Source organism: Oncorhynchus clarkii, chromosome 7, assembly GCF_045791955.1.
Source record: "Oncorhynchus clarkii lewisi isolate Uvic-CL-2024 chromosome 7, UVic_Ocla_1.0, whole genome shotgun sequence".
In the NCBI taxonomy this organism is placed as follows: Eukaryota; Metazoa; Chordata; class Actinopteri; order Salmoniformes; family Salmonidae; genus Oncorhynchus; species Oncorhynchus clarkii.
In genome coordinates, this window is record NC_092153.1 from 1,365,281 (window position 1) to 1,385,280 (window position 20,000).

The following is a 20,000-nucleotide window of genomic DNA, read 5'->3' on the forward strand; positions in this document are numbered from 1 at the left end:
CCTCCTCCCACACACTGCCTGGCCTTCTGTAGCTAACATGGTGTGTGTCTGAAAACACAGTGTGAACAAGGATTGTTTTGAGGTGTGTGTGTGTGTGTGTGTGTGTGTGTGTGTGTGTGAAGTGCTACTCAAGAGGCCTGCCTGCTGATCACACAATAAATTAAATTCTCTAGCGATCTCTCCTGAGTTTTAGAGGCACCGTCTCTAAACTTTCAAGTCCTATCAGTGTAGAGGTTTTTTTTTTGGGGGGGGGGGGGGGGGGGGAATAGATTCATGCATATTAAACGTGTGTGTGTGTGTGTGTGTGTCGTCCTGTACAGCTGTACACCACCACAAAGGGGTCTCCTTTGAACCTGTCTCATTGAAACCTGTTTACAAGCTGATCACAACACCAAAGGTGTCACCTAATCACACCCTAATATTCACTGTGTCGTGCACTACTTTACCATGGCTTAAAAAGTAGTTCTCTGATATATATATAGGTAGTTGGGTGTCGTTTGGGACGTAATCCTTGCTCCCAGAGCTTCCTTCCTCAACAGATCAGATGGTCCAGCTTGTTCAACAGCTGGATAAACGTTTATGGGAAGGAGAAGAAAACAGGGAAGTGAGATTTTAACAAAAATATGAATTGTATAATAGCGTGAAGTAATATCACCGAGACGAGATTAAACAACATCTGGTCTTCTGTGCTGAGCCAAGTCTCGTCTGAGACTTCTGGTCCAATCAGAGAGGAGAGGGAGGAGCCCCCCCGGCTTTAAATGGCTGTTGGCACGGAAACGCTAGCCCTGGAAACATCTGTACTGTTGCTTGTTGTTGCCATTTTATAGATATATAAATAAATATAAGATATATATGTCAGAGAAGAAAGTTGGACTTTAAAAATAAACAACTTACTTTAAAATGTCTCAGCTTTTCCCCCTAGATCCTCCAAGTAGCATTCAACCAGCTGATACAGACTAAATGATTCCTAAACCTGCCTCACTCACCCGTGGTGTTACTGTCAGACTAAACCTGTCTAACTCACCCGTGGTGTTACTGTCAGACTAAACCTGTCTAACTCACCCGTGGTGTTACTGTCAGACTAAATGTTTCCTAAACCTGTCTAACTCACCCGTGGTGTTACTTTCAGACTAAATGTTTCCTAAACCTGTCTAACTCACCCGTGGTGTTACTGTCAGACTAAACCTGTCTAACTCACCCGTGGTGTTACTGTCAGACCAGCTGATAGACTAAATGTTTCCTAAACCTGCCTAACTCACCCGTGGTGTTACTGTCAGACTAAACCTGTCTAACTCACCCGTGGTGTTACTGTCAGACTAAACCTGTCTAACTCACCTGGGGTGTTACTGTCAGACTAAATGATTCCTAAACCTGTCTCACTCACCCGTGGTGTTACTGTCAGACTAAACCTGTCTAACTCACCCGGGGTGTTACTGTCAGACTAAATGATTCCTAAACCTGTAACTCACTCGTGGTGTTACTGTCAGACTAATTGTTTCCTAAACCTGTCTAACTCACCCGTGGTGTTACTGTCAGACCAGCTGATAGACTAAATGTTTTCCTAAACCTGCCTAACTCACCCGTGGTGTTACTGTCAGACTAATTGTTTCCTAAACCTGTCTAACTCACCCGTGGTGTTACTGTCAGACCAGCTGATACAGACTAAATGTTTCCTAAACCTGTCTAACTCACCCGTGGTGTTACTGTCAGACCAGCTGATAGACTAAATGTTTCCTAAACCTGTCTAACTCACCCGTGGTGTTACTGTCAGACCAGCTGATACAGACTAAATGATTCCTAAACCTGTCTAACTCACCCGTGGTGTTACTGTCAGACTAAACCTGTCTAACTCACCCGTGGTGTTACTGTCAGACCAGCTGATACAGACTAAATGTTTCCTAAACCTGTCTAACTCACCCGTGGTGTTACTGTCAGACTAAACCTGTTTAACTCACCCGTGGTGTTACTGTCAGACCAGCTGATACAGACTAAATGTTTCCTAAACCTGTCTAACTCACCCGTGGTGTTACTGTCAGACCAGCTGATAGACTAAATGTTTCCTAAACCTGCCTAACTCACCCGTGGTGTTACTGTCAGACTAATTGTTTCCTAAACCTGTCTAACTCACCCGTGGTGTTACTGTCAGACCAGCTGATACAGACTAAATGATTCCTAAACCTGTCTAACTCACCCGTGGTGTTACTGTCAGAATAAACCTGTCTAACTCACCCGTGGTGTTACTGTCAGACCAGCTGATACAGACTAAATTATTCCTAAACCTGTCTAACTCACCCGTGGTGTTACTGTCAGACTAAACCTGTCTAACTCACCCGTGGTGTTACTGTCAGACTAAACCTGTCTAACTCACCCGTGGTGTTACTGTCAGACCAGCTGATACAGACTAAATGGTTCCTAAACCTGTCTAACTCACCCGTGGTGTTACTGTTAGACTAAATGTTTCCTAAACCTGCCTAACTCACCCGTGGTATTACTGTCAGACTAAACCTGTCAAACTCACCCGTGGTGTTACTGTCAGACCAGCTGATACAGACTAAATGATTCCTAAACCTGTCTAACTCACCCGTGGTGTTACTGTCAGACTAAACCTGTCTAACTCACCCGTGGTGTTACTGTCAGACCAGCTGATACAGACTAAATGATTCCTAAACCTGCCTAACTCACCCGTGGTGTTACTGTCAGACTAAACCTGTCTAACTCACCCGTGGTGTTACTGTCAGACCAGCTGATACAGACTAAATGATTCCTAAACCTGTCTAACTCACCCGTGGTGTTACTGTCAGACTAAACCTGTCTAACTCACCCGTGGTGTTACTGTCAGACCAGCTGATACAGACTAAATGATTCCTAAACCTGTCTAACTCACCCGTGGTGTTACTGTCAGACTAAACCTGTCTAACTCACCCGTGGTGTTACTGTCAGACCAGCTGATACAGACTAAATGATTCCTAAACCTGTCTAACTCACCCGTGGTGTTACTGTCAGACTAAACCTGTCTAACTCACCCGTGGTGTTACCGTCAGACCAGCTGATACAGACTAAATGATTCCTAAACCTGTCTAACTCACCCGTGGTGTTACTGTCAGACTAAACCTGTCTAACTCACCCGTGGTGTTACTGTCAGACTAAACCTGTCTAACTCACCCGTGGTGTTACTGTCAGACTAAATGTTTCCTAAACCTGCCTAACTCACCCATGGTGTTACTGTCAGACTAAATGTTTCCTAAACTTGTCTAACTCACCCGTGGTGTTACTGTCAGACTAAACCTGTCTAACTCACCCGTGGGTTTACTGTCAGACCAGCTGATACAGACTAAATGTTTCCTAAACCTGTCTAACTCACCCGTGGTGTTACTGTCAGACTAAATGTTTCCTAAACCTGCCTAACTCACCCGTGGTGTTACTGTCAGACCAGCTGATAGACTAAATGTTTCCTAAGCCTGCCTAACTCACCCGTGGTGTTACTGTCAGACTAAACCTGTCTAACTCACCCGTGGTGTTACTGTCAGACTAAATGTTTCCTAAACCTGCCTACCTCACCCGTGGTGTTACTGTCAGACTAAATGTTTCCTAAACCTGCCTACCTCACCCATGGTGTTACTGTCAGACTAAATGTTTCCTAAACCTGCCTACCTCACCCGTGGTGTTACTGTCAGACTAAATGTTTCCTAAGCCTGCCTAACTCACCCGTGGTGTTACTGTCAGACTAAACCTGCCTACCTCACCCGTGGTGTTACTGTCAGACTAAATGTTTCCTAAGCCTGCCTAACTCACCCGTGGTGTTACTGTCAGACTAAACCTGTCTAACTCACCCGTGGTGTTACTGTCAGACTAAATGTTTCCTAAACCTGCCTAACTCATCCGTGGTGTTACTGTCAGACTAAATGTTTCCTAAACCTGTCTAACTCACCCGTGGTGTTACTGTCAGACTAAACCTGCCTAACTCACCCGTGGTGTTACTGTCAGACTAAATGTTTCCTAAACCTGCCTAACTCACCCGTGGTGTTACTGTCAGACCAGCTGATACAGACTAAATGTTTCCTAAACCTGCCTAACTCACCCGTGGTGTTACTGTCAGACTAAACCTGTCTAACTCACCCGTGGTGTTACTGTCAGAATAAATGTTTCCTAAACCTGCCTAACTCACCCGTGGTGACAGACCCAGCGTTGGTGAGCCCATCGATTCATGCTGCTCCTCAAGCCATTCATCTGAACACTGTGCTCAGTGTCTGTAGTCCTGCTCGACGGGACGGAGGCTGCAGTGTGTGTGTGTGTGTGTGTGTGTGTGTGTGTGTGTGTGTGTGTGTGTGTGTGTGTGTGTGTGTGCTTGCATGCAGGTGGGGAGGTAGTGTGTGTGTGTATGTGTGCTTGCCTGTCTGTGGGTGGTTAGGTAGCGTGTGTGTGTGTGGGTAGGTAGTGTGTGTGAGTGGGTAGGTAGGTAGTGTGTGTTTGTGTGTGTGCTTGCCTGTCTCTGTGTGTGTGTGTGTGTGTGTGTGTGTGTGTGTGTGTGTGTGTGGGTAGGTAGTGTGTGTGTGTGTGTGTGTGAGTGGGTAGGTAGATAGTGTGTGTTTGTGTGTGTGCTTGCCTGTCTGTGGGTGGTTAGGTTGTGTGTGAGTGGGTGGGTCTGTTTGCTATAATAGCCAGCTAGAACAGCAGACACTATCTCTATCAGGACCAGCTAGAAAAGCAGACACTATCTCTATCAGGACCAGCTAGAACAGCAGACACTATCTGTATCAGGACCAGCTAGAACACCAGCCACTTTCTCTATCAGGACCAGCTAGAACAGCAGACACTATCTCTATCAGGACCAGCTAGAACAGCAGCCACTAACTCTATCAGGACCAGCAAGAACAGCATTCACTATCTATCAGGACCAGCTAGAACAGCAGTCACTATCTCTATCAGGACCAGCTAGAACAGCAGCCACTATCTCTATCAGGACCAGCTAGAACAGCAGACACTATCTCTATCAGGACCAGCTAGAACACCAGCCACTTTCTCTATCAGGACCAGCTAGAACAGCAGACACTATCTCTATCAGGACCAGCTAGAACACCAGCCACTTTCTCTATCAGGACCAGCTAGAACAGCAGACACTATCTCTATCAGGACCAGCTAGAACAGCAGCCACTATCTCTATCAGGACCAGCTAGAACAGCATTCACTATCTATCAGGACCAGCTAGAACAGCAGTCACTATCTATCAGGACCAGCTAGAACAGCAGACACTATCTCTATCAGGACCAGCTAGAACAGTCCTCAGAGATGTGTCATGGAAGACAGGGAAGATAGGAAGAGAGGGGGTGTGTGTGTGTGTGTGTGTGTGTGTGGTGTGTTGGTGGGGAGTCTATCCATGGTTCTTGTTATTGTAAAGGTCACGTGTCTTCAGTCATATCCCCCCGTCGTCATGGTCTGTCCTCCTATCTGAAACCCCTCATTACACGGTCTGTCCTCCTATCTGAAACACCCTCATTATTCAGATGTGTGTTTGGTGTTGGAAAGACCTTTGGTCCTTCTATCAGCTGTAGACTGAGACGATGGTGTGTATAGGGGAGGGACTATGCAAATGAGATTCATATGTGTGTTTGGTCCTTCTATCAGCTGTAGACTGAGACTCTGCTGTGATGCTGTGTTGTGGTGTGTATAGGGGAGGGACTATGCAAATGAGATGCATATGTGCTCAGTACTTCCTTTGTGGCTGCTTGTCCATGTTCACATATTAACCCGCTGGTCTCGCCTGCCTTCTATTGGTGTGTCTGTGTGTAGATCCGCCCCCAGGAGATGTCCGAGAGCTGTTTCTGGGTGGTGGCTAACGAGGATCGCTATGACAACCCTGACCTGCTCAACAGACTGGCGCACACCTTTGGCTCATACAGACCAGGTCAGGCTAACTACTGTTGTTATCGTCTCTGTCTGTCTCTCTGTGTCTCTGTCTCTCTATCTGTGTCTCTCTGTGTCTCTGTCTAGCTATCACTAGGTGGAGGAGAACTATCATGGTCCTGTATCGTACCACCAGGTAGAGGAGAACTATCATGGTCCTGTATCGTACCACCAGGTAGAGGAGAACTATCATGGTCCTGTATCGTACCACTAGGTAGAGGAGAACTATCATGTTCCTGTATCGTACCACTAGGTAGAGGAGAACTATCATGGTCCTGTATCGTACCACCAGGAAGTGCCACAGTGTCATAGTGGCTCTTTAATAAGGTTAACCAAGCAGACAGAGACAGCAGGGGACTTCCTCCTCCTCCTCCTCCTCCTCCGTTGTTGTTGTCTATTTGTCCAGATCTCCTCTCCTGATTAATTGAAGAGCTGGCTTCGTGTTATACTCCTCTGGTAGTGTCGTGATGTCGTCCGCTAGCTGGTTCACCGTCTCACCGTGCCGTAGAGGACACCATTTTGAATTATTCATTCAGCCATTATCTACCTGTCACTACTCCTTCATGCAGCACAGACACACACACTCACACACTCACACACTCACACAGACAGACAGACAGACAGACAGACAGACAGACAGACAACACGCGCGCGCGCACACACACTGTACACGCGCGCACACACACTGTACACGCGCGCACACACACTGTACACGCGCGCACACACACACACACTGTACGCACACACACACTGTACACACACCAGAGGAGCACCTTGTTGTGTGACATCAAGGTATTAAATAATGGAGACAGTACAGATATACAAACACTTGGACAGGTGATGGAGAGGAACCTAACATCAGGCCTCCTGAGGTTCTGTCTATCAGGGATGTTCTGGTCTAGCTAACATCAGACCTCCTGAGGTTCTGTCTATCAGGGGTGTTCTGGTCTAGTTACATCAGACCTGAGGTTCTGTCTGTCAGGGATGTTCTGGTCTAGTTACATCAGACCTCCTGAGGTTCTGTCTATCAGGGATGTTCTGGTCTAGTTACATCAGACCTGAGGTTCTGTCTGTCAGGGATGTTCTGGTCTAGTTACATCAGACCTGAGGTTCTGTCTGTCAGGGATGTTCTGGTCTAGCTAACATCAGACCTGAGGTTCTGTCTGTCAGGGATGTTCTGGTCTAGTTACATCAGACCTCCTGAGGTTCTCTCTATCAGGGATGTTCTGGTCTAGTTACATCAGACCTGCGGTTCTGTCTATCAGGGATGTTCTGGTCTAGCTAACATCAGACCTCCTGAGGTTCTGTCTATCAGGGATGTTCTGGTCTAGCTAACATCAGACCTCCTGAGGTTCTGTCTGTCAGGGATGTTCTGGTCTAGTTACATCAGACCTCCTGAGGTTCTGTCTGTCAGGGATGTTCTGGTCTAGTTACATCAGACCTCCTGAGGTTCTGTCTATCAGGGATGTTCTGGTCTAGTTACGTCAGACCTGAGGTTCTGTCTATCAGGGATGTTCTGGTCTAGTTACGTCAGACCTCCTGAGGTTCTGTCTATCAGGGATGTTCTGGTCTAGTTACGTCAGACCTGAGGTTCTGTCTGTCAGGGATGTTCTGGTCTAGTTACATCAGACCTCCTGAGGTTCTGTCTGTCAGGGATGTTCTGGTCTAGTTACATCAGACCTGAGGTTCTGTCTATCAGGGATGTTCTGATCTAGTTACGTCAGACCTCCTGAGGTTCTGTCTATCAGGGATGTTCTGGTCTAGTTACGTCAGACCTCCTGAGGTTCTGTCTATCAGGGATGTTCTGGTCTAGTTACATCAGACCTGAGGTTCTGTCTATCAGGGATGTTCTGGTCTAGTTACGTCAGACCTCCTGAGGTTCTGTCTATCAGGGATGTTCTGGTCTAGTTACGTCAGACCTAGCTGATCTAAGTGCTGCTCTCCCATGTCTCTGTGCTGCTCTCCCATGTCTCTGTGCTGCTCTCCCATGTCTCAGTGCTGCTCTCCCATGTCTCTGTGCTGCTCTCCCATGTCTCTGTGCTGCTCTCCCATGTCTCTGTGCTGCTCTCCCATGTCTCTGTGCTGCTCTCCCATGTCTCTGTGCTGCTCTCCCATGTCTCTGTGCTGCTCTCCCATATCTCTTTGCTGCTCTCCCATGTCTCTGTGCTGCTCTCCCATGTCTCTGTGCTGCTCTCCCATGTCTCTGTGCTGCTCTCCCATGTCTCTGTGCTGCTCTCCCATGTCTCTGTGCTGCTCTCCCATGTCTCTGTGCTGCTCTCCCATATCTATGTGCTGCTCTCCCATATCTCTGTGCTGCTCTCCCATGTCTCTGTGCTGCTCTCCCATGTCTCTGTGCTGCTCTCCCATGTCTCTGTGCTGCTCTCCCATGTCTCTGTGCTGCTCTCCCATGTATCTGTGCTGCTCTCCCATATCTCTGTGCTGCTCTCCCATGTCTCTGTGCTAATCTCCGAAGTCTCTGTGCTGCTCTCCCATGTCTCTGTGCTGCTCTCCCATGTCTCTGTGCTGCTCTCCCATGTCTCTGTGCTGCTCTCCCATGTCTCTGTGCTGCTCTCCCATGTCTCTGTGCTGCTCTCCCATGTCTCTGTGCTGCTCTCCCTTGTCTCTGTGCTGCTCTCCCATGTCTCTGTGCTGCTCTCCCATGTCTCTGTGCTGCTCTCCCATGTCTCTGTGCTGCTCTCCCATGTCTCTGTGCTGCTCTCCCATATCTCTGTGCTGCTCTCCCATGTCTCTGTGCTGCTCTCCCATGTCTCTGTGCTGCTCTCCCAGGTCTCTGTGCTGCTCTCGCATGTCTCTGTGAAGCTCTCGCATATCTCTGTGCTGCTCTCCCATGTCTCTGTGCTGCTCTCCCATGTCTCTGTGCTGCTCTCCCATATCTCTGTGCTGCTCTCCCATGTCTCTGTGCTGCTCTCCCATATCTCTGTGCTGCTCTCCCATGTCTCTGTGCTGCTCTCCCATGTCTCTGTGCTGCTCTCCCATGTCTCTGTGCTGCTCTCCCATGTCTCTGTGCTGCTCTCCCATGTCTCTGTGCTGCTCTCCCATGTCTCTGTGCTGCTCTCCCATGTCTCTGTGCTGCTCTCCCATGTCTCTGTGCTGCTCTCCCATGTCTCTGTGCTGCTCTCCCATATCAATAATATTGATAAAATCAATGTCTTTGTCAGAGCAGTACTGTACCACTCAGTCTAATAGAACTCTCCGTCTGGTTGGAAGTCTCTAGAAGGTTTTCACTGAGTCATATAAGACCTCTATGTTATTCACCTGTTTGACCCCTGACATTCAAAATGCTTTGCTGCTTTTTTTCTAAGTTTGTCAAAGTGGGAAATGTGACGCTTCGTTGCCAGACGTGTTACTTTAAGTTGCTTATCTTGACGATATCTTGGAATCAGGTGTCGTTCTCTACAGAGGGGTTTCTCCTTCCCAACCTTGATGAATCAGGTGTCATTCTCTACAGAGGGGTTTCTCCTTCCCAACCTGGATGAATCAGGTGTCATTCTCTACAGAGGGGTTTCTCCTTAACCAACCTGGATGAATCAGGTGTTATTCTCTAGAGAGGGGTTTCTCCTTCCCAACCTTGATGAATCAGGTGTCATTCTCTACAGAGGGGTTTCTCCTTAACCAACCTGGATGAATCAGGTGTTATTCTCTAGAGAGGGGTTTCTCCTTCCCAACCTGGATGAATCAGGTGTCATTCTCTAGAGAGGGGTTTCTCCTTCCCAACCTTGATGAATCAGGTGTCATTCTCTACAGAGGGGTTTCTCCTTCCCAACCTGGATGAATCAGGTATCATTCTCTAGAGAGGTTTCTCCTTAACCAACCTGGATGAATCAGGTGTTATTCTCTACAGAGGGGTTTCTCCTTCCCAACCTGGATGAATCAGGTGTCATTCTCTACAGAGAGGTTTCTCCTTCCTTACCTGGATGAATCAGGTATCATTCTCTACAGAGGGGTTTCTCCTTCCCAACCTTGATGAATCAGGTGTTTAAAAAAAAAATGTTTTAATTTAATTTATTTAACTTATATTTTTTCAGGGGAACCCATTGAGACCAGTCTCTCATTTACAATGGCGCCCCGAGGACAACTATACAACACATTCAGAATAATCAATAAAAACTATGAATTATGAACACAGCAGGTCTGATGTAGTGACTTCCTGTCTACAGTAATGATACCAGCAGGTCTGATGTAGTGACTTCCTGTCTACAGTAATGATACCAGCAGGTCTGATGTAGTGACTTCCTGTCTACAGTAATGATACCAGCAGGTCTGATGTAATGTCTTCCTGTCTACAGTAATGATACCAGCAGGTCTGATGTAGTGACTTCCTGTCTACAGTAATGATACCAGCAGGTCTGATGTAATGTCTTCCTGTCTACAGTAATGATACCAGCAGGTCTGATGTAATGTCTTCCTGTCTACAGTAATGATACCAGCAGGTCTGATGCAGTGACTTCATGTCGACAGTAATGATACCAGCAGGTCTGATGTAGTGACTTCCTGTCTACAGTAATGATACCAGCAGGTCTGATGTAGTGACTTCATGTCGACAGTAATGATACCAGCAGGTCTGATGTAGTGACTTCCTGTCTACAGTAATGATACCAGCAGGTCTGATGTAATGTCTTCCTGTCTACAGTAATGATACCGGCAGGTCTGATGCAGTGACTTCCTGTCTACAGTAATGATACCGGCAGGTCTGATGTAGTGACTTCCTGTCTACAGTAATGATACCAGCAGGTATGATGCAGTGACTTCATGTCGACAGTAATGATACCAGCAGGTCTGATGTAGTGACTTCCTGTCTACAGTAATGATACCAGCAGGTCTGATGTAGTGACTTCCTGTCTACAGTAATGATACCAGCAGGTCTGATGTAATGTCTTCCTGTCTACAGTAATGATACCAGCAGGTCTGATGTAGTGACTTCCTGTCTACAGTAATGATACCAGCAGGTCTGATGTAATGTCTTCCTGTCTACAGTAATGATACCAGCAGGTCTGATGTAATGTTTTCCTGTCTACAGTAATGATACCAGCAGGTCTGATGCAGTGACTTCATGTCGACAGTAATGATACCAGCAGGTCTGATGTAGTGACTTCCTGTCTACAGTAATGATACCAGCAGGTCTGATGTAGTGACTTCATGTCGACAGTAATGATACCAGCAGGTCTGATGTAGTGACTTCCTGTCTACAGTAATGATACAAGCAGGTCTGATGTAATGTCTTCCTGTCTACAGTAATGATACCGGCAGGTCTGATGTAGTGACTTCCTGTCTACAGTAATGATACCGGCAGGTCTGATGTAGTGACTTCCTGTCTACAGTAATGATACCAGCAGGTCTGATGCAGTGACTTCATGTCGACAGTAATGATACCAGCAGGTCTGATGTAGTGACTTCCTGTCTACAGTAATGATACCAGCAGGTCTGATGTAGTGACTTCATGTCGACAGTAATGATACCAGCAGGTCTGATGTAGTGACTTCCTGTCTACAGTAATGATACCAGCAGGTCTGATGTAATGTCTTCATGTCGACAGTAATGATACCGGCAGGTCTGATGTAGTGACTTCCTGTCTACAGTAATGATACCGGCAGGTCTGATGCAGTGACTTCCTGTCTACAGTAATGATACCAGCAGGTCTGATGTAATGTCTTCCTGTCTACAGTAATGATACCAGCAGGTCTGATGTAGTGACTTCCTGTCTACAGTAATGATACCAGCAGGTCTGATGTAGTGACTTCCTGTCTACAGTAATGATACCATCAGGTCTGATGTAGTGACTTCCTGTCTACAGTAATGATACCAGCAGGTCTGATGTAGTGACTTCCTGTCTACAGTAATGATACCAGCAGGTCTGATGTAATGACTTCCTGTCTACAGTAATGATACCAGCAGGTCTGATGTAGTGACTTCCTGTCTACAGTAATGATACCAGCAGGTCTGATGTAATGTCTTCATGTCGACAGTAATGATACCAGCAGGTCTGATGTAATGTCTTCATGTCTACAGTAATGATACCAGCAGGTCTGATGTAGTGACTTCCTGTCGACAGTAATGATACCAGCAGGTCTGATGTAGTGACTTCCTGTCTAAAATAATGATATCAGCAGGTCTGATGTAGTGACTTCCTGTCTACAGTAATGATACCAGCAGGTCTGATGTAGTGACTTCCTGTCTACAGTAATGATACCAGCAGGTCTGATGTAGTGACTTCATGTCTACAGTAATGATACCAGCAGGTCTGATGTAGTGACTTCCTGTCTACAGTAATGATACCAGCAGGTCTGATGTAATGTCTTCCTGTCTACAGTAATGATACCAGCAGGTCTGATGTAATGTTTTCCTGTCTACAGTAATGATACCAGCAGGTCTGATGCAGTGACTTCATGTCGACAGTAATGATACCAGCAGGTCTGATGTAGTGACTTCCTGTCTACAGTAATGATACCAGCAGGTCTGATGTAGTGACTTCATGTCGACAGTAATGATACCAGCAGGTCTGATGTAGTGACTTCCTGTCTACAGTAATGATACAAGCAGGTCTGATGTAATGTCTTCCTGTCTACAGTAATGATACCGGCAGGTCTGATGTAGTGACTTCCTGTCTACAGTAATGATACCGGCAGGTCTGATGTAGTGACTTCCTGTCTACAGTAATGATACCAGCAGGTCTGATGCAGTGACTTCATGTCGACAGTAATGATACCAGCAGGTCTGATGTAGTGACTTCCTGTCTACAGTAATGATACCAGCAGGTCTGATGTAGTGACTTCATGTCGACAGTAATGATACCAGCAGGTCTGATGTAGTGACTTCCTGTCTACAGTAATGATACCAGCAGGTCTGATGTAATGTCTTCATGTCGACAGTAATGATACCGGCAGGTCTGATGTAGTGACTTCCTGTCTACAGTAATGATACCGGCAGGTCTGATGCAGTGACTTCCTGTCTACAGTAATGATACCAGCAGGTCTGATGTAATGTCTTCCTGTCTACAGTAATGATACCAGCAGGTCTGATGTAGTGACTTCCTGTCTACAGTAATGATACCAGCAGGTCTGATGTAGTGACTTCCTGTCTACAGTAATGATACCATCAGGTCTGATGTAGTGACTTCCTGTCTACAGTAATGATACCAGCAGGTCTGATGTAGTGACTTCCTGTCTACAGTAATGATACCAGCAGGTCTGATGTAATGACTTCCTGTCTACAGTAATGATACCAGCAGGTCTGATGTAGTGACTTCCTGTCTACAGTAATGATACCAGCAGGTCTGATGTAATGTCTTCATGTCGACAGTAATGATACCAGCAGGTCTGATGTAATGTCTTCATGTCTACAGTAATGATACCAGCAGGTCTGATGTAGTGACTTCCTTTCGACAGTAATGATACCAGCAGGTCTGATGTAGTGACTTCCTGTCTAAAGTAATGATATCAGCAGGTCTGATGTAGTGACTTCCTGTCTACAGTAATGATACCAGCAGGTCTGATGTAGTGACTTCCTGTCTACAGTAATGATACCAGCAGGTCTGATGTAGTGACTTCCTGTCTACAGTAATGATACCAGCAGGTCTGATGTAGTGACTTCCTGTCTACAGTAATGATACCAGCAGGTCTGATGTAGTGACTTCCTGTCTACAGTAATGATACCAGCAGTTCTGATGTAGTGACTTCCTGTCTACAGTAATGATACCAGCAGGTCTGATGTAGTGACTTCCTGTTAATGAATAGATGAACAGTGATTCACAGCCTCTCGTTGTGATCGTCTCCAAGTCCAAGAATTCCAGACGCGGACACAGACCCGGGAGGGTTCTGTAACACGCTGTAGGGTTCTGTAACACGCTGTAGGGTTCTGTAACACGCTGTAGGGTTCTGTAGCACGCTGTAGGGTTCTGTAACACGCTGTAAGGTTCTGTAACACGCTGTAAGGTTCTGTAACACGCTGTAGGGTTCTGTAACACGCTGTAGGGTTCTGTAACACGCTGTAGGGTTCTGTAACACGCTGTAGGGTTCTGTAACACGCTGTAGGGTTCTGTAACACGCTGTAAGGTTCTGTAACACGCTGTAGGGTTCTGTAACACGCTGTAGGGTTCTGTAACACGCTGTAGGGTTCTGTAAGACGCTGTAGGGTTCTGTAACGGTTCTGTAACACGCTGTAGGGTGCTGTAACACGCTGTAGGGTGCTGTAACACGCTGTAGGGTTCTGTAACACGCTGTAGGGTTATGTAACACACTGTAGGGTGCTGTAACACGCTGTAGGGTTCTGTAACACACTGTAGGGTTCTGTAACACGCTGTAGGGTTCTGTAACACACTGTGGGGCTCTGTAACACGCTGTGGGGTTATGTAACACGCTGTGGGGTTCTGTAACACGCTGTGGGGTTCTGTAACACGCTGTGGGGTTCTGTAACACGCTGTAGGGTGCTGTAACACGCTGTATGGTTCTGTAACACGCTGTAGGGTTCTGTAACACGCTGTATTCCAGACGCGGACACAGACCCGGGAGGGTTCTGTAACACGCTGTACTTTATCTGTCTCTTCTACTTTCTCAGACAGGATCTCTGTTGGATACAGTCTGTCCTCTGTCTCTTTCATCACGCACGCGCGCATGCGCGTGTGTGTGTGTGTGTGTGTGTGTGTGTCAGTAAGTGGTGGTCCTCTGAGCTCTGCTGTCAGAACGGTTGTTGTCAGAGTGGAGCTGGTGGACCTGTTGTCCTCACACGCACAGAGAGACACACACACACACAGAGAGAGAGACACACGCACAGAGAGAGAGACACACGCACAGAGAGAGAGACACACGCACAGAGAGAGAGACACACACACACACACACAGAGTGAGAGACACACACACACACACACACACACAGAGAGAGAGACACACGCACAGAGAGACACACACACGCACAGAGAGAGAGACACACACACGCAGAGAGAGAGACACACACACACACACACGCACAGAGAGAGAGACACACACACACGCAGAGAGAGACACACACACACACACACAGACACACACGCAGAGAGAGAGACACACACACACACACACACACACACGCACAGAGAGAGAGACACACACAGAGAGAGACACACACACACACAGACACACACGCAGAGAGTGAGACACACACACACAGAGACACACACGCAGAGAGAGAGACACACACACACACACACACAGAGACACACACACACATGCAGAGATACACACACACACAGAGAGAGAGACACAGTCACTCCTCCCGTCTTCTCGCCCATTGTTCTTCCCACTAATTTAGACCACTGGCTGCACACATCACTCTCTTCCTCCTCCTCGTCCTCCTCTTCCTCCCCACTTAAGTGCAGCAGCATCTGGATCCACATTAAACTTTTAAACCGCCTCATCTCTCTCTCTCTCCTTCCTCCGCTCCCGTTTTCATTCCATCAAATATTCATCCCTCTCTCTGTGAACTTCACATTGCTCTTCCCAGACGATTACCACTCTCCTTCTCCTGTTTGTCATATGAACAACCGCTAGCACACACACACACACACACACACACACACACACACACACACACACACACTGCTGATATCCAGTTCCCATAACAGCTCAGTTCATATCAGAAGAGGAGATTCCCGATAACTCCTAGTTTAAACAACCAACTACAACATGATAGAATAAACCACCTGTTATTCATGTCTGTTGTTGAGGAATACAGGAGCTGGGATAAACAGACTAAATGATTACTGTTGATGAATATAGGAGCTGGGATGTAGAGAGTAAATGATTACTGTTGAGGAATATAGGAGCTGGGATGTAGAGACTAAATGATTACTGTTGATGAATATAGGAGCTGGGATGTAGAGACTAAATGATTACTGTTGAGGAATATAGGAGCTGGGATAAACAGACTAAATGATTACTGTTGAGGAATACAGGAGCTGGGATGTAGAGACTAAATGATTACTGTTGAGGAATATAGGAGCTGGGATGTAGAGACTAAATGATTACTGTTGAGGAATATAGGAGCTGGGATGTAGAGACTAAATGATTACTGTTGAGGAATATAGGAGCTGGGATGTAGAGACTAAATGATTACTGTTGATGAATATAGGAGCTGGGATAAACAGACTAAATGATTACTGTTGAGGAATATAGGAGCTGGGATAAACAGACTAAATGATTACTGTTGAGGAATATAGGAGCTGGGATGTAGAGACTAAATGATTACTGTTGATGAATATAGGAGCTGGGATAAACAGACTAAATGATTACTGTTGAGGAATATAGGAGCTGGGATAAACAGACTAAATGATTACTGTTGAGGAATATAGGAGCTGGGATGTAGAGACTAAATGATTACTGTTGAGGAATATAGGAGCTGGGATGTAGAGACTAAATGATTACTGTTGAGGAATACAGGAGCTGGGATGTAGAGACTAAATGATTACTGTTGAGGAATATAGGAGCTGGGATGTAGAGACTAAATGATTACTGTTGTTGATGAATATAGGAGCTGGGATGTAGAGACTAAATGATTACTGTTGAGGAATATAGGAGCTGGGATGTAGAGACTAAATGATTACTGTTGTTGAGGAATATAGGAGCTGGGATGTAGAGACTAAATGATTACTGTTGTTGAGGAATACAGGAGCTGGGATAAACAGACTAAATGATTACTGTTGAGGAATATAGGAGCTGGGATGTAGAGACTAAATGATTACTGTTGATGAATATAGGAGCTGGGATAAACAGACTAAATGATTACTGTTGAGGAATATAGGAGCTGGGATAAACAGACTAAATGATTACTGTTGAGGAATATAGGAGCTGGGATGTAGAGACTAAATGATTACTGTTGTTGAGGAATATAAGAGCTGGGATGTAGAGACTAAATGATTACTGTTGATGAATATAGGAGCTGGGATGTAGAGACTAAATGATTACTGTTGATGAATATAGGAGCTGGGATGTAGAGACTAAATGATTACTGTTGTTGAGGAATACAGGAGCTGGGATAAACAGACTAAATGATTACTGTTGAGGAATATAGGAGCTGGGATGTAGAGACTAAATTATTACTGTTGTTGAGGAATACAGGAGCTGGGATAAACAGACTAAATGATTACTGTTGAGGAATATAGGAGCTGGGATGTAGAGACTAAATGATTACTGTTGAGGAATACAGGAGCTGGGATGTAGAGACTAAATGATTACTGTTGAGGAATATAGGAGCTGGGATGTAGAGACTAAATGATTACTGTTGAGGAATATAGGAGCTGGGATGTAGAGACTAAATGATTACTGTTGTTGAGGAATATAGGAGCTGGGATAAACAGACTAAATGATTACTGTTGAGGAATACAGGAAGTGGGATATACAGACTAAATGATTACTGTTGAGGAATACAGGAAGTGGGATATACAGACTAAATTATTACTGTTGTTGAGGAATACAGGAAGTGGGATATACAGACTAAATTATTACTGTTGTTGAGGAATACAGGAAGTGGGATATACAGACTAAATGATTACTGTTGTTGAGGAATACAGGAAGTGGGATATACAGACTAAATTATTACTGTTGTTGAGGAATACAGGAAGTGGGATATACAGACTAAATGATTACTGTTGAGGAATACAGGAAGTGGGATAAACAGACTAAATGATTACTGTTGTTGAGGAATACAGGAGCTGGGATAAACAGACTAAATGATTACTGTTGAGGAATACAGGAAGTGGGATGGGATATGCAAGATATTTTGTTGTAGGCGGAACTCATCAGACTAGGATCCTATTGTACGCTCCTCAGCCCGGTGCTTCATCACCAATCAGAGCTGCCGTTTGGCCTATATGCAAATCAACCATTGCCATATATGGATCTGTGTCGTTCACTTTGAACTGTGTTGACAGCTGTGGTCGTTTTGTGGATGCGTTGTTTTGAGATCAATGAGAGATCTGCATGTAGCCGCATGAGCACGTTTAGTCAATGAAGAGATTCAGGACAGAACAGCACATTTAACCTCCCTCTGCCACATCCCCTTTAATAACATTAATGAAGAGGTTCAGGACAGAACAGCACATTTAACCTCCCTCTGCCACATCCCCTTTAATAACATTAATGAAGAGGTTCAGGACAGAACAGCAGATTAAACTCTCCCTCCCTCCGCCACATCCCCTTTAATAACATTAATGAAGAGGTTCAGGACAGAACAGCATATTAAACTCTCCCTCCCTCTGCCACATCCCCTTTAATAACATTAATGAAGAGGTTCAGGACAGAACAGCAGATTAAACTCTCCCTCCCTCCGCCACATCCCCTTTAATAACATTAATGAAGAGGTTCAGGACAGAACAGCACATTTAACCTCCCTCTGCCACATCCCCTTTAATAACATTAATGAAGAGGTTCAGGACAGAACAGCACATTTAACCTCCCTCTGCCACATCCCCTTTAATAACATTAATGAAGAGGTTCAGGACAGAACAGCAGATTAAACTCTCCCTCCCTCTGCCACATCCCCTTTAATAACATTAATGAAGAGGTTCAGGACAGAACAGCAGATTAAACTCTCCCTCCCTCTACCACATCCCCTTTAATAACATTAATGAAGAGGTTCAGGACAGAACAGCACATTTAACCTCCCTCTGCCACATCCCCTTTAATAACATTAATGAAGAGGTTCAGGACAGAACAGCAGATTAAACTCTCCCTCCCTCTGCCACATCCCCTTTAATAACATTAATGAAGAGGTTCAGGACAGAACAGCACATTTAACCTCCCTCCGCCACATCCCCTTTAATAACATTAATGAAGAGGTTCAGGACAGAACAGCAGACTGGAGGAGGGACACACACACACACACACACACACACACACACACACACACACTCACAGACATACGCTCACAGACGGCTGTTTAACAGTCTGATGGCCTTGAGATGGAAGCTATTTTTCAGTCTCTCTGTCCCAGCTTTGATGCACCTGTACTGATCTCGGGGTGAACAGGCAGTGGCTCGGGTGGTTGTTTTTAGGGACTAGAAGGACTAGAAGCGAGGCAGCCCTCTCTGTCTGCAGCGTTTTCTGAGGCTCAGTTCAACCTGTCCCACCATTACTGAGACTCAGTTCCACCTGTCCCACCATTACTGAGGCTCAGTTCCTCCTGTCCCACCATTACTGAGGCTCAGGTCCACCTGACGATGACGTAGGAGAGTCGAGACGAGGGACGGAGAGAGAGAGAGGGGAGGGGCACAGTATAGTCAGGTCAGTCACCAGACAGTCAGAACCGTGCACTAGGTCTATCTATCAGTATAGTCAGGTCAGACACCAGACAGACAGAACCGTGCACTAGGTCTATCTATCAGTATAGTCAGGTCAGACACCAGACAGACAGACAGACAGAACCGTGCACTAGGTCTATCTATCAGTATAGTCAGGTCAGACACCAGACAGACAGAACCGTGCACTAGGTCTATCTATCAGTATAGTCAGGTCAGTCACCAGACAGACAGACAGACAGACATAACCGTGCACTAGGTCTATCTATCAGTATAGACAGGTCAGACAGACAGTCAGAACCGGGCACTAGGTCTATCTATCAGTATAGTCAGGTCAGTCACCAGACAGACAGACAGACAGACATAACCGTGCACTAGGTCTATCTATCAGTATAGACAGGTCAGACAGACAGTCAGAACCGGGCACTAGGTCTATCTATCAGTATAGTCAGGTCAGTCACCAGACAGACAGACAGACATAACCGTGCACTAGGTCTATCTATCAGTATAGACAGGTCAGACAGACAGTCAGAACCGGGCACTAGGTCTATCTATCAGTATAGACAGGTCAGTCACCAGTCAGACAGACAGTCAGAACCGTGCACTAGGTCTATCTATCAGTATAGTCAGGTCAGACACCAGACAGACAGAACCGTGCACTAGGTCTATCTATCAGTATAGACAGGTCAGGCAGACAGTCAGAACCGTGTACTAGGCCTATCTATCAGTATAGTCAGGTCAGCCACCAGACAGACAGAACCGGGCACTCGGCCAATCAGCAGTCAAAAGCTGTATCCCTGCCGTTTCTTGTCTTGCT

General features: G+C 46.0%; 1 protein-coding gene across 1 annotated transcript in view; it reads left to right on the plus strand.

Moving 5' to 3' along the window:
• LOC139414026 (protein diaphanous homolog 3-like) overlaps window positions 1–20,000 on the plus strand; it is a 618,119-nt gene that overhangs the window by 273,314 nt on the left and 324,805 nt on the right. Inside the window, exon 18 of the mRNA XM_071161902.1 lies at window positions 5,788–5,902. Within this exon, the coding sequence (XP_071018003.1) occupies window positions 5,788–5,902 (115 nt within the window). The remainder of the gene's footprint in view (window positions 1–5,787; window positions 5,903–20,000) is intronic.